The sequence below is a fragment of the Erinaceus europaeus genome, chromosome X (genome assembly GCF_950295315.1).
Source record: "Erinaceus europaeus chromosome X, mEriEur2.1, whole genome shotgun sequence".
Taxonomy (NCBI): domain Eukaryota; kingdom Metazoa; phylum Chordata; class Mammalia; order Eulipotyphla; family Erinaceidae; genus Erinaceus; species Erinaceus europaeus.
The window spans coordinates 54,482,750-54,498,087 of record NC_080185.1 but is presented as its reverse complement, the minus strand read 5'-3'; the positions used below and the strand labels follow the sequence as shown (position 1 = coordinate 54,498,087).

At 39.0% G+C, this 15,338-nt stretch overlaps 1 protein-coding gene across 5 annotated transcripts in view; it reads left to right on the top strand.

Annotated features, from left to right (window-relative positions):
• COL4A5 (collagen type IV alpha 5 chain) overlaps window positions 1-15,338 on the top strand; it is a 271,709-nt gene that overhangs the window by 235,038 nt on the left and 21,333 nt on the right. For all 5 annotated transcript variants that reach the window (XM_060183117.1, XM_060183115.1, XM_060183116.1 and 2 more), the window contains one exon: window positions 1,952-2,085. In XM_060183117.1, coding sequence (XP_060039100.1) covers window positions 1,952-2,085 — 134 coding nt within the window. The remainder of the gene's footprint in view (window positions 1-1,951; window positions 2,086-15,338) is intronic.

Here is a 15,338-nt window from a genome sequence, read left to right as displayed (position 1 = left end):
TGGAACAACCTGATGAAATGAGTATTTTTATTTCCTTTTTAAGGAAGAGAAAATTGTGACTAAAGAGATTAATAAACTTACTAAGGTCAAACAACTAATGACTAATGGAGCTGAGGTTGAAACCCAGTGTTCTAGTTTCAGTATCTAGTGTTCTTGCTCACTGTCATGCTGCATAACAAGCATATAATTCTGTATATAAAGTGCTGGAAAGGAAAATAAAATCTGAATTTTATTTCAGATAAAAATATGTTGTTTTCTCCATGTGTAACTGTGAACTCAGTTTTCTAACTTCAAATGCTTAAGATTTTTATTTCAAATACTCTCTATATATTTTCTGGTCGTGTGTGTGTGTGTGTGTGTGTGTGTGTGTGTGTGTGTGTGTGTGTCTTTGTTGAAATAAGTGAAAAACTAAGATTGCTAGAGGAAAGAAAGTCTAGGTGCTGTCGACTATTCATTGTTTAGAGACTCATAATAATCTTTGAAGGCAAGACTATCTAGTGTTTGCCTCAGGTACTGTTTAGCAGCGTTCTGTAAGCATTATCAGTTGTTTCCTCAATCTGATTAAAATGTGACCGATGATAAGTTCTCTTTGGTTGCTTAGTGTTCATTAAATCTTTGGTTATGTATTTAGAAAGAAGAGTTTAAGACATAGTGAAAGGAAAAGGACTTAGCAAAACCTCACTTTAAAATTATGTTTCTTTTTATAATAGATGTAATATATATATATATATATATATTTCTTCAGGGATATTTAAAATATAAGTAATTTTACATTTTAAAAATCAATTCTGCATATTATATTAAATCAATAGATTTCTTAGACTTGAAAATATTATCATGTCCTAAGTATGCCAAGAAAATGAGTTTGAATCATTAGTTTGCTTAAATATTGCCTTAATTGTGTGCTAATAAAAGCTGAATAAAACAGGCTACTTACAAATGAAGCAATTTGATTCTATTCACCATAACACAGTGACCTGAATCTCTGATTCTATTTCATTTCCAACCATTGTAATGATTATTAAAGTGTGGTTTGGAAGCCACATCCTGGGGGATAGTGGTTATACAGTGAGAGCACACAGGACTTGAATGTAGGAGATCCCAGGGTTGACCCCTGGTACTACCAATAGGCAGAGCTGAAAGGTCAAGAAAAAAAGCAGAACTTTTGGCTATAGGACACCTGACTGTCAACAGAGCAATTGTTAAAAAGCAAATTACAGGACCTCTTCCTAGCCTTACAAAACTCACATCTCTGATGGGGTTTCAACAAACGCCCTTGTGGATTATGATGCGTGCTTCAATTCGAGAAAAGGTCCCTATAGTGTTTGTTTTTTATAAACCGAACAGATAAACATTATATAAGTGCAGTGGCTTAAGCGCACATGGCAGGAAGCGCAAGGACCAGCATAAGGATCCTGGTTCAAGCCCCCCGGGGGCTCCCCACCTGCAGGGGAGTCACTTCACAGGCAGTGAAGCAGGTCTGCAGGTGTCTGTCTTTCTCTCCCCACTCTGTATTCCCCTCCTCTCTCCATTTCTCTCTGTCCTATCCAACAACAATGACTTCAATAACAACAATAACTACAACAACAATAAAAAAGGGCAACTAAAGGGTAAATAAATATATATATAAATATTTATAGAAATAAAAAAGAACTATATGAGTAATCTTTGTTATAATATTCTGAGTCTTATTTTTAAGATATGAGCTTATTAGATTTTAATATATAATAAAGTACAAACCAAAAAGGTCTGCAAAAACAGCATTAATAACAGATATATAATTCAATTCACATTTTAAAAGTATTTATATGTATCAGTATATTATGGATTATATTCTTTAAACTAATATGACTTATTGACCAATATTTTTAAAGCATGCAAAAAAAAAGTCATGTTTGTTTGCCATTCTTAGGTTTTACTGAAATGTGGTAATTTTTTGTGCATTATTAAGGGCTACCAGGTCCTGAAGGTCCTAGAGGTCTCCCTGGAAACGGCGGTATTAAAGGAGAGAGGGGAAACCCAGGCCAACCTGGACAACCTGGCTTGCCTGGTTTGAAAGGAGATCAAGGACCCCCGGGACACCAGGTAGGAAATGGGATGATGAGACAGAGATGTGGGTATTTACATTCAAAATGAGGAATCCAAGTTATATTTTAATTATCATTAAATTTAATTATCATAACAGTGGTTCAAGGCTTCCTACATCCTTCACTAGTGAATTATCCTGAAAGTAGATAACTTTGCTAATCCTCTTCCAACTAAAGGAACACTGCTATATTTACAGTGAAGGGTCCCTTAGTGGGAACTTTATCCTGGAATTTTTGGTTATGTATAGGATTCAGATTTGAGATACCTTCCTTTCAGTGGAAGCAAACTTGTAAAAGGAGATTGACTAAATAGAAAAGCAGACAGAGAGAAAGGCAGATTGAGGTTGATGGTGATGGTGGTTTGTGTGTGTATGAATAGCTCACTGAGTAGGACTTAATGTCAACAACAGATGGGAGTGCAACAGCACTGGGCATTGTGGTTTTTCTCTCTATCATGTCCCTATCTGAATGAAAAAAAGTTGACCCAAGAGCAGTAAAATTACACACGCATGAGGTTGCAGTTCTTCAATATAATAATAACAATAATAATAATAATAGGTATCAGAGCAATTGTATGTGAATGAGCCACCCATAGGAAAGATATTATAGTGTACAGGGGCATTTTAGACTGAAATCAGATAAAGAATAGGATCGAATAGGATCGAATTTCAGCCCCATTGCACAGTTCTGCTTTGTTATTTGTGGAGAGACAGCTTATGTTTTCAACTGTAAGAAAAAAAGATAATAGTATATCCCCACACATGTTCATGTGTTTTCCACCATGCCTTGAATACCACTGAAAGTCACATGCTTCTTTATGGATGCTTAAAGCTTCCTCCATTCTTTCAGAATATTTTCTCCATTTAAACAGTCAAAACAGTCTGGACATGGGACCAGTGTGATAGCTTACCTGGCAGTGTGCCTGCTTTGGCATGTGTTCAGCCCAAGTTCAAGTCCCTGGTACAACATGTGGAAGTATTACAACACTGAAAGAATCTTCTATGATGCAGTTAGTCAATATGTCTCTCTCTCTCTCTCTCTCTCCCCCTCTCTCTCTCTCTTGGGCTCACTCTCACTGAAAAGTTACCTAGAGCAGTGAAACCCGCATGATAGCCAGACAACAAAACAGCCAAGCAAGGGTTTGCTCTTTTACAAATATTCTTTAATATTTTATTTGTTATTTATTAGACAAAGAGAATTTGAGAGAGAAGGGGTAGAGGGAGGGAGGGAGAGAGAGAGAGAGAGTGGTGACACCTGCAGCACTTTTTCATTGCTCATTAAGCTTTCCCCCTGCAGCTGGGCACCAGGGGCTTAAACCTGGGTCCATGCACACTGTAACACAGGCATTCAAATAGGTGCACCACTGCTGGACCTCCAGGGTTCACTCTTTTAAATCTGACATCTGGGAAAAATATACAAATAAGTTATGCTAAAACTTTTTTCGATAGCAACAGAGGAGCAAGGGATGTGGGAGAGAAAGACAGATAGACACCATAGCACCAACACTTTCTTTAGTGCAGTGAGGGTCAGGCTCGAACCTGCCACATATGACAAAGCAGTGCACTATACAAGTGCACTCTTTTTTCCCAGTCTAACCATGAAACTTTTCTAAGTAACATTTATTCCCAATGTCAGTACTATTTTTAACAGTCCCAAATACTTTATTTTATTTTTTCACTAGAGCACTGTTCAGTTCTGGCTTATAGTGATGCGGGGAATTGAACCTAGAACCTTGGAGCATCAGGCATGAGAGTTTCTTTGCATAAACCATTATGCTATCTACCCCTACCCCCCAAATATTTTGTTTTGAAAAGATAGCATTCAAAAGTGTTAGGCCACTGCTGTTCTTCTAGACACTTAGACTCATTTTTTTTGGGGGGGAGATTGAAATATTTTTTAAAAAATTGTTTATAAAATTAAAAATATTGACAAGACCATAGGATGAGAAGGGTGTAGATCCACACAGTTCCCACTACCAAAATCCCATGTCCCATCCACTCCCTTGAAAACTTTCCAATTGTTTATCTCTTTGGGAGCATGAACCCAGGATCGTTATAGGCTGCAAAATGTGGAAGTTCTGACATCTATAATTGCTTCTCCACTGAACATAGGCATTGGTAGGTTGATCCATACTCCCATCCTGTTTATATCTTTCCCTATTGGGGCAAGGTTCTGGGGAGGTGAGGTTCCAGAGTACATTGGTAAGGTCATTTGCCCAGAGAAGTCAGGTTGGTGTCATGGTAGCATCTGCAACTTGGTGTCTGAAAAAGCATTAAGATATAAAGAAGAGCAAATTGTTTAATAATCATGAACCTAAAGGCAAAAATATAGCAGATAAGATTTTATATCTCTTTTGGAAAAAGCTAGTAGGTCTATTTTAGGTATATTCCAATGGGACCATGCCTTTACTAATTTTTCCCTGAGCTCAACAGCTAACATACAGGTGGACCAAAGTTATTGTCTGGGGAGGTGGTGTCAGAGTTGGAAATAGGAATAGAAAACTGGATCAGGGAAGAGAGTAGCTCCCAAATATGGGAAAATTATATGAATATTGTTAACTTTAAACCCTATCAATTTGATCTGGGGTCCATATTCAGCGCTGGACTTAATTTTTAATTAATTTATTTATTTATAAAATGGAAATACTGACAAGACCATAGAACAAGAGGGGTACAACTCCCACCACCAAAGCTCCTTATCCAATCCCCTCCCCTGATAACTTTCCTATTCTTTAACCCTGTGGGAGTATGGACCCAGGGTCATTATGGGGTGCAGAAGGTAGGTCTGGCTTCTGTAATTACTTCTCTGCTGAAAATGGGCATTGACAGGTCAATCCATACTCCCAGCCTGTCTCTCTCTTTCCCTAGTGGGCCAGGGCTCTGAGGGAATGGAGCTCCAGGACACATTGGTGGGTTTATCTGTCCAGGGAAGTGCGGTTGGCATGGTAGCATCATGGTAGCATCTGGAATCTGGTTGCTGAAAAGAGAGTTAACATACAAAGCCATACAAATTGTTGATTAATCATGAACCAAAAGGCTGGAATATTACAGATGAAGATTTGGGGTTAGGGTTAATTTTTTAATCCTCAGACCAGCACAGTAGCTCACCTGATAGTGCACTTACTTTAACCATACATGTGGCCTAGGTTCAAGAGAGGCCTCCATCACCCCGGAGGAAGTTTTAATGCTGTAATGCTATTCCATCTCTTCCTTTGTTACTGTCTCTCTGTTTCTTATTTCAAGAAGTCGGCCTCAAAAGAGGAAGCCCTGGTAATAACAACATACTTAGCCCTCATTCTCTCATTACACCCTATCTCATTCTTTTCCCGTGTACTTCCAGCATACAAATTTCTAAGCCTAAATCACAACCACCAACATTTTCAGGTTTACTATCGTCAGTCCTACTACTGTTGCTGGATTGTGTATTCTTAAATTTTTTAGGGGTCAGTTTTAGTTTTCTAGGGTTTAATGCTTTGCTCCTAGGTACACAAGTTGTTACACCTATCTTATTTACAGTTTTTTTAAGTAGCCAACAGGGCTTATGTGGTATTTTATGCCTGCACAATTCCACTGCTTTTAACAGACACTCCCCCAAACATCCAGTTAGTGAATGAGAGAGGAAATGACTGGGAGAAGAAGAGACACCACAACACTGTTTCACTGCTCATGATTCCTCCTTTGCATAGTGCTCCTGTGGTGACCAGGGGTTTGAACCCTGGTCATTGTACATGGCAAATTGTATACCCTACAGTGTGAACTGTCACCTATTCTTTTTTTTTAATTTTTATTTAAGAAAGGATTAATGAACAAAAACATAAGGTAGGAGGGGTACAACTCCACACAATTCCCACCACCCAATCCCCATAACCCACCCCTCCCATGATAGCTTTCCCACTCTCTAGCCCTCTGGGAGCATGGACCCAGGGTCGTTGAGGGTTGCAGAAGGTAGAAGGTCTGGCTTCTGTAATTGCTTCCCCGCTGAACATGGGCGTTGATTGGTCGGTCCATACTCCCAGTCTGCCTCTGTCTTTCCCTATTAAGGTGTGTCTCTGGGGAAGCTGAGCTCCAGGACATATTGGTGGGGTCTTCAATCCAGGGAAGCCTGGCCAGCATCCTGGTGGCATCTGGAACCTGGTGATTGAAAAGAAAGTCAACATATGAAGCCAAACAATTTGTTGAGCAATCATGGATCCCAAGCTTGGAATAGTGGAGAGGAAGTGTTAGGGAGGTACTCACTGCAAACTCTAGTGTACTTCTGCTTTCAGGTATATATTTTGCAGTAGTTTATGGATACGTGTGCACATAAGCTCTCTCTCACAGAAACTGGTATATATCTAGGTTATGGGACTTTGTTAGAAAGTGAACTACCTGAGATGAAATTAGAGTGTACTATAAAAGGAAAGGTCTCACCCGAGTAATAAAGCTGAAGGGTTGGCATTCCACACGTGAAGTCTCTGGATACAGTCTGAGGTGGCAATCGTTGCGTTGGTTAGGTTGTGATCGACGGATGCAATATTATTTGGTTTGGATTGGGAGATGCATATGGGAAAGTAGGCCCTATCCAAGGGTTCCAGGACTGGGGGAAGTAGGGGCTCTATAGTGGAGATGTGAGGTTCCTGCTGTCTTAGGGTTCAAAAAGAAAATCGATAGTTAATATTATCATCACATTATTTGTTAATTGGGTTAACTTTGAAAAGTCCCTTTGTTATGGTTTGCCGTACAGTATCCAGTATCTTGTATATAGCTGTGCTATTGGATGCTTCTAATCTACTTGGTCTAGGCTTTTGAGAGAGTCCACATATCAAATACATAGCCTATATATTAAAAACATTCAGTTTGTGTTTTGAGAAACTTTGAGACATACAATTGATTTCCCCCTCTTATATTAATTAACTACTGATTTATATGTCTACATTTTGCTAGGAGTGTACATAAACACCATTCCCACCACCAAAGGACTGTGACCCATCCCTCCCGCCCACTCCCACCCCCCACTGGCCCAGGAAGCTGCATGTCTACCCCTCACCACTGGGTTTTTACTTTGGTGCCCTACTTACAATTTGATCAGGTCCTGCTTTTAGTTTCCCTTTCAGATCTTCTTAGTCAGCTTCTGTTGATGAGTGGGATCATCCCATACTCATCTTTATCTTTCTGACTTAGTTCACTTAACATAATTCGTTCTAGCTCTGTCCAAGCTGGGTCAGAGAAGGTGGGTTCATTGTTTTTGATAGCTGCATAGTATTCCATTGTGTATATATACCACAGTTTTCTCAGCCACTCATCTGTTGTTGGGCACCTGGGTTGCTTCCAGGTTTTAGCTATTATGAATTGTGCTGCTATGAACATAGGAGTACACACCTCTTTTTGGTTGGGTGTTATGCAGTTCTTGGGGTATAACCCCAGGAGAGGAATTACTGGATCATATGGAAGGTCCATGTCTATCCTTCTGAGAGTTTTCCATACTGCTCTCCACAGAGGCTGTACCAATTTACATTCCCACCAGCAATGTAAAAGGGTCCCTCTGTCCCCACATCCTCTCCAGCATTTGTTGCTGCTGTCCTTTTTGATGTATACCATTCTTACAGGAGTGACATCTTAGTGTTGTCTTAATTTGCATTTCTTTGACAATCAGTGACCTAGAGCAGTTTTTCATATGTTTGTTAGCCTTTTGGATCTCCTCTGAGGTGAATGTTTTGTTCATTTCCTCTGCCCATTTTTGGATGGGGTCATTTGCTTTTTTGGTGCTAAGTTTGCTGAGCTCTTTATATATTTTGGTGGTTAGTTTCTTGTCTGATGTCTGGCATGTGAAGATCTTCTCCCATTCTGTGAGGTGTCTCTCTGTTTGTTTAATAGTTTCTTTGGATGTGCAGAAGCTTTTCAATTTGATGTAGTCCCATTAGTTTGTTTCTGCTTTAGTCTTCCTTGCAATTGGGTTTGATTCATCAAAGATGTCCTTGAGGTGTAGGTGGGAAAGTGTTTTATCAATGTTTTCCTCTAAGTATTTGATTGTTTCTGGTCTTACATCTAGGTCTTTGATCCAGTTGGAGTTGATTTTTGTTTCTGGTGAGATAAAGTGGTTCAATTTCATTCTTCTGCATGTTTCAACCCAGTTTTCCCAGCACCATTTATTGAAGAGAGCCTCCTTTTTCCATTTAATCCTTTGGGCCCCCTTATCAAAGATTAGATGCTCATAGGTGTTGGGATTTACTTCTGGGCTTTCAATTCTGTTCCACTGGTGTGTGTGCCTATTTTTGTTCCAGTACCATGCTGTTTTGATGATGATGGCTTTATAATATTGTTTCAGGTCTGGGAGTGTGGTGCCTCCATTTCTGTTTCTTTTCCTTAAGATGGTTTTGGCAATTCTAGGTGTTTTCAGGTTCCAGATAAATGTTTGTAGTGTTTGTTCTATTCTCTTAAAGAAGCTTGGTGGAACTTTGATGGGTATTGCATTAAATTTGTATATGGCTCTGGGGAGAATATTCATTTTGATGATATTTATTCTTCTAATCCATGAGCATGGGATATCTTTCCATTTCTTGGTATCAGTTACTATCTCCTTGAGTAGCGACTCATAGTTTTCAGTATACAAGTCTTTCACTTCTTTGGTCAACTTTATTCCTAGGTATTTGATTGATTTTGCTGAAACAGTAAATGGGAGTGATTTCTAGATGTCTTCTTCTTCAGATTTAGTGTTTGCATAAAGAAATTCCACTGATTTTTGTACATTGATTTTGTAGCCGGATACCTTGCTATATTGCCTAATAACTTCCAGTAATTTTCTACTAGATTCTTTAGGTCTTTCTATGTATACTATCATATCATCTGCAAATAGTGAGAGCTTGACTTATTCCCTTCCAATCTGTATCCCTTTGATTTCTTTCTCTTGCCTGATTGATATGGCAAGAACTTCCAATACTATGTTGAAGAGTAACGGTGACAATGAACAGCCCTGTCTAGTCCCCGATCTGAAGGGGAATGCTTTCAGCTTCTGTCCATTGAGTATGATGTTGGCTGTAGGTTTGCTATATATAGACTCCACTGTCTTGAGGAATTTCCCATCTATTCCTATTTTTTGTAGATTTTTGAGCATGAATGGGTGTTGGATTTTGTCAAAGGCTTTCTCTGCATCTATTGAGATAATCATGTGGTTTTTGGCTTTGCTTTTATTGATGTGGTGAATGACATTGATTGACTTACGGATGTTGAACCAGCCTTGCATTCCTGGGATGAATCCCACTTGGTCATGATGAACAATCTTTTTGATGTGTTGCTGTATCCGGTTGGCCAAGATCTTGTTTAATATTTTGGCATCTATGTTCATCAGAGATAGTGGTCTGTAGTTTTCCTTTTTTGTTCTGTCCCTATCAGCTTTAGGTATCAGGGTGATGTTGGCTTCATAAAAGGTGGAAGGGAGTATTCCTGTTTCTTCAATCTTATGGAATAGCTTAAGAAGTATGGGTAGTAACTGTTTCCTGAAAGTTTTGTAGAATTCGTTTGTGAAGCCATCTGGTCCAGGACTTTTGTTGTTGGGGAGATTCTTAGTAACGGTTTCAATTTCTTTGTCTGTGATTGGTGCATTTAGATTTTGTAGTTCTTCTTGGTTCAGTTTTGGAAGTGCATATGTTTCTAGGAATTGTTCCATTTCTTCCAGATTCTCTAGCTTGGTGGCATATAGTTCTTTATAGAAGTTTCGCAGGATTCTCTGGATTTCTGTGGTGTCAGTTGTGATATCTCCTGCATCGTTTACAATTCTTTTAATTTGAGTCTTCTCTCTTTTTTGTTTGGTGAGTCTGGCTAGGGGTTTGTCAATTTTGTTTAATCTTTCAAAGAACCAACATTTGGCTTCATTGATCTTTTGTATGGTTCTTTTATTTTCGATGTTGTTTATTTCTGCTCTAACTTTAGTGACTTCTGTCCTTCTGGTTGCTTTAGGGTTCCTTTGTTCCTCTTCCTCTAAGTCCTTGAGGTGTGCAGTAAGGTCGTTCATTTGGGCTTCTTCTTGGTGTTTAATATGTGACTGTATGGCTATAAGTTTCCCTCTCAGTACTGCTTTAGCTGTGTCCCAAATATTTTGATAGATTGTGTCTTCTTTTTCATTAGTTTCCAGGAACATTTGAATTTCCTGTTTGAGTGTGTCTCTGACGCAGTGGTTCTTGAGGAGCATGTTGTTTAGTTTCCAAATTCTATGTCTTTTAATAATTTTCCGTTTGTTGTTAAATGTTAGTTTTACTCCACTGTGGTCTGAGAAGATACTTGGGATGATTTCAATGCTCTTGAATTTATTGATGCTGTCTTTGTGGCCTAACATGTGGTCTATCCTTGAGTATGTGTTATGTGGATTTGAAAAGAAGGTGTATTCCAGTTTTTTGGGGTGGAGGAGTCTGAAAATGTCCAAGAGGTCTAGTCTGTCAATCTCTTCATTCAATTCTCTTGTATCTTTATTGGTTCTCTGCTTTGTTGATCTGTCTAAGTGTGAGAGTGGGGTATTGAAGTCTCCCACTATTATTGTATTACTATTGATGTATTTTTGAAATTCTTTCAGTAGATGCTTAATGTATTTAGATGGTCCCTCATTGGGTGCATAGATGTTAATAATTGTTAAGTCTTCTTGGCTGATTGATCCTCTAATCATTATGTAATGTCCTTGCCTGTCTTTTATTACTTTATTTAATTTAAAATCTATCATGTCTGAGATGAGAATGGCTGTTCCTGCCCTTTTTTGTGGACCGTTAGCCTGTATGATAGTTTTCCATCCTTTCACTTTAAGTCTGTGTTTATCTTGTTGTGACAGATGGGATTCTTGCAAGCAGCATATGGTTGGGTTATGTTTTCTGATCCATCCCCCCACCCGGTGCCTTTTGATGGGTGAGTTTAAGCCATTGACATTTATTGATATTATGGATTTAATGTATTGTAGTGCCATTGTTCTAAGAAACAATTTGTTTACTCTGATATATTGCAAGTATTATAGTGATGTTCTTGTTTATAAGAGGTCTTTTAGTACCTCTTTCAGGGCCGGCTTGGTGGTGGTTGCCTCCTTTAACTGTTGTTTGTCTAAGAAGGTTTTGATCCCTCCATCTAGCTTGAATGAAAGTCTAGCAGGATATATTATCCTTGGTTGAAACCCTTTTTCATTCAGGGCTCGATAGATATCTTGCCACTCCCTTCTGGCTTTTAGAGTTTGAGTGGAGAAGTCTGCAGATAGTCTTATGGGTTTTCCCTTGTATGTGACTTTTTGTTTCTCTCTTGCAGCCTTTAGGATCCTTTCTTTATCCTTACTTCTTCTCATTGTGACTATGATGTTTCTTGGTGTCTTCAGGTCTGGGTTGATTCTGTTTGGTACTCTCTGGGCCTCTTGAACCTTGATATCCTTTCTGTTATTCAGGTCTGGGAAGTTTTCTTGTATTATTTCCTCTAGAATGTTTGCTTCCCCTTCCTCTCTTTCTTCCTCTGGAAGGCCAATTATACGAATGTTACTTCTTTTGAGATCATCCCATATGTCTCTGTTGTTGTTTTCAGTGTCTCTCAATCTCTTTTTAAGCTCTTTCACCTCTTTCTTAGTTTTCTCTAACTCATCCTCTGTCTGACTAATTCTGTTTTCTGCTTCTGTTAGTCTGCTTTCCCTTGCCTCAGCTTCTTTCTTCATTACAGCTATTTCAGCTTTCAGTTCTCTAATTGCCTCAAGATAATCAGTATTTTCCTTGGGGGTCTCAACTGTTGTTTCCCTAATACTGCCATTCCTTTCCTCCAATGTTGTTTTCATTTCTGTGATTAATAAGTTTATTATTGCTTGCATACTTTTCTTATCTATGGTTACTTCTGGCTGATTTGTAGTTTCTTCTGGGCTCTTGTCTTCATTCATTGGAGTAGCAGTTTTATTTGTTTTTTATCTACCCATTTTTTTATTTATGTGTTTCTCTCTGTTTTTTTTTATGCTCTGTTGTTCCTCAGTTGTTGTGTCTTGAGTACAAGTAACACTGTACTAAATACCTTTATGACAATTGCACTCACCAACCTCCGGAATTACAGTAGCAACTGAAGTAAGTATTGAAGTAGTTTAATCGTTACCAGTTAGCCAAACAATTTCTCCAGTCCGTGAAAATATAGTAACCAAATCCCAGTGAAGAAAGAGAAAAGAAAGAGAGGATAGCAAGAATAGACAGTTATGCAAATCTATTATCCACTGTATATTCTAGGGGTAACAAGAGGGGAAAGGGAACTAGATCAGAGATACACACATAGAGAGTCCACTCTGAGTCAGATTTCTTCCCCAAAGTAATTCACAAATTCAGAAAGGCAAAGAAGAAAGAAGAAGTGTATGACAAGATTAAAAAGAGAGAGAGAGAGAGACAAGAGAGAGAAAAGGGAGAAGATAAGAAAAAGAGTTGTAATTAAAGAGCAGTGCAAGTAACTTCCCAAATGTGTATCAGTGAATTCAAAAAAGCACCCTGTTAGGTGGTATGGGGTATCCTGCTAGGAGCTAGTCCCAGGGACTGCTTATGGCGGGGGTGTGGAGGGGGCGGGAAGGATGTATGCTTGAAAATTAAAAGGAAGAAAACAGAATTTTTTCCCCTACTCTAATTCTTAACCCAAATTAAGTTATAGTCATCTCTTTGTCACTGCTATGACACCTTATTGGCTGGCCTGCTAAAGGCAGAAAATCCTATTGTTTACAGGGAGTGTGTTTGGAGCTCAGCGGTTAGCAGCTTCTCCATCCCCCATCTTCAGGGAAACCCCCCCCTCCAGACTTTTTTAAAGGATTTCTCGAAAATGAAAACTAGCTCCAAGTCCTTTGATCCAATGAGAGCTATACTCAAGAAGTCTTTGGATCCGCCCTCAGTGTCGCGGTGGTCCCTGGAGACTCCCAAGAGAAAGCCCCCGAGCTAAAGTGCTCTCTCCGGGTCCTCTGCTGGCCGCCCAGCAGCGCTCTGCAACCGGCGGAGGAGCCGCCTTCCTGGGCGGAGGACAATGCCCAGCGCACTCGCCTTGCCCGGCGCCGCCTGGGAAGTCTGGAGCCCAGCTAGTCCGTGTCACCTTTACTCTAATTCTTAACCCAAATTAAATTATAATCACCTCTTTGGTGTCACCCGTATTGACAGGCCTGCTAAAGGCAGAAAATCCTACCGTTTCCAGAAGATGTGATCAGAGAACACGCTGTTAGCAGCTTCTCAGTCCGCCATCTTCCCCTCCCTCCCACCTATTCTTTTTATACGTCTTAAACTTCTCCATTGAGACTGTCCTCTCCCTGATATTGTGAACATTCCTTCATCCTCATGACTGCTGTTTACGTGATGTATTCTTTTTTGTTTGTTTTTCTCCATTTAATCTATCTGTATTTTTTTATCTGAAGTGGGTCTCCTGTAGATAGCATATAGTTTTGTCTTGATTTCTATGAAGTCAAATATTTGGGTTTTTAAATTTTTTTTTTAATCTTCATTTTATTTGTTGGATAAAGACAGTCAGAAATTGATAGGGATGGGGGAGATAGAGAGGGATAGAGACAGAGAGACACCGGTAGCCCTGCTTCACCACTCGTGAAGCTTTCCCCCTGCAGGTGGGGCCTGGGGGCTCAAACCTGGGTCCTTATGCACTGTAACATGTGCACTCAACCAGGTGTGCCACCACCTGCCCCCCCCAAATACTTGTATTTTTTTAAGTTCATACTCACAAGTACCCTTTAATTATTTGAGTTACATTTTCAGCATATAAGCATTTAAACTTAATAATGGGATAGTGGTGGTGTTACAGAGGTCTGGTCATGGGTATAGTGGGGAAATATACCACTGTAATCTTTTAATCTTGTAAACCATTATTAAATCACTAGTGAAGTTAGAAAATAAATAAAAAATAACACCCTTAATAACAAAGCCAAAGGTGCAACTAACCTTAAAACCAAATTATCAATTCCTGGATGACTCATATTTTATTTTTTTAATTTTTTATTTATAAAAAGGAAACATTGACTAAACCATAGGATAAGAGGGGTAGAACTCTACACAATTCCCACCACCAGAACTCTGTATCCCATCCCCTCCCCTGATAGCTTTCCTATTCTTTTTTTTAAGCTTGTAACTGTTCTCTTTATTTTGAAGAGACAAGTAGGAATAGGATGGGTAGGGGTTCAAGTTGGATCATCATCTTTTTATTTTCCAAATTCAATGCTGACATGCTAACTAATCTAACAAAATAATTCCTGTAAGCAAAAATAACAAATTTATGATCTTTGTCTAATCCAGTCTATCAATTTCAGGTTATTTTCCTCTTCTAGGGCTGTGTCAGGTAGCCTTAACCTGTTAGACCTGTTTCACAATGAAAATATTTCCACCCAGAGTGCAGATCCTTACTTCTGCACTAACCCTCTGGGAGTATGGCCCCAAGGTCATTGTGGGATGCAGAAGGTGGAAGGTCTGGCTTCTGTAATTGCTTCCCCGCTGAACATGGGCGTTGACTGGTCCATCCATACTCCCAGCCTGTCTTTCTGTTTCCCTAGTCTGTGTTATTTTATCTATTTATTCTCACATAATTGACACAGTCGGGTTTATACTTAACCATTTTCCTTTTGGGTTCTATCTCTCTTATATTTCTGTACCTCTATTTCTTCTTTATTGTTTCCTTTTGTATTTAGTGAATTTTTCCAATATAGCAATTTAATTTGCTCAGAGATTTTCAGTGTACCTTTGAGTTATTTTTTTATTGATTTGCCCTAGTGCTTACCATTTTACATCTTGACAGAATCAACATTGGACTTTCACTAATTCTAGTGAGCTGTAGAAATGCTGTTCCTATGTAGATCTATGCTCTTCCCACCATCACTACCTTTTAGGCATTAATTAAACACATACTGTATCTTTAATGTTAAGAAGTCAATAGCTTTGGGCCAAGAGGTGGCACACCTGATTAAGTGCACACATTACAATGTTCAAGGAACCAGTTCAAACCCCTTGTCCACACCTGCATGGGAAAAGATTTATGAGTGGTGAAGCAGGGCTGCAGGTGTCCCTCAGTCTATCTCCCTCTCTGCCCTTATCAATTTCTCTCCGTCTCTACCCAATAATAAATAAATGATTAATTAAAAAAGAAGTCAATAGCTTATGATATAATTATTGGGCTATCTCATTCAATGTGCTTTAAAGAATCTCAGAGAACAAGATCAATTCATTTTCTTGTGTGCAAGTTCACAAATTTTACATTTTTGTCTTTTATTTGGAAATATAAAAATTAGGGGAAATTACAATATAATGAAAAACCTCCC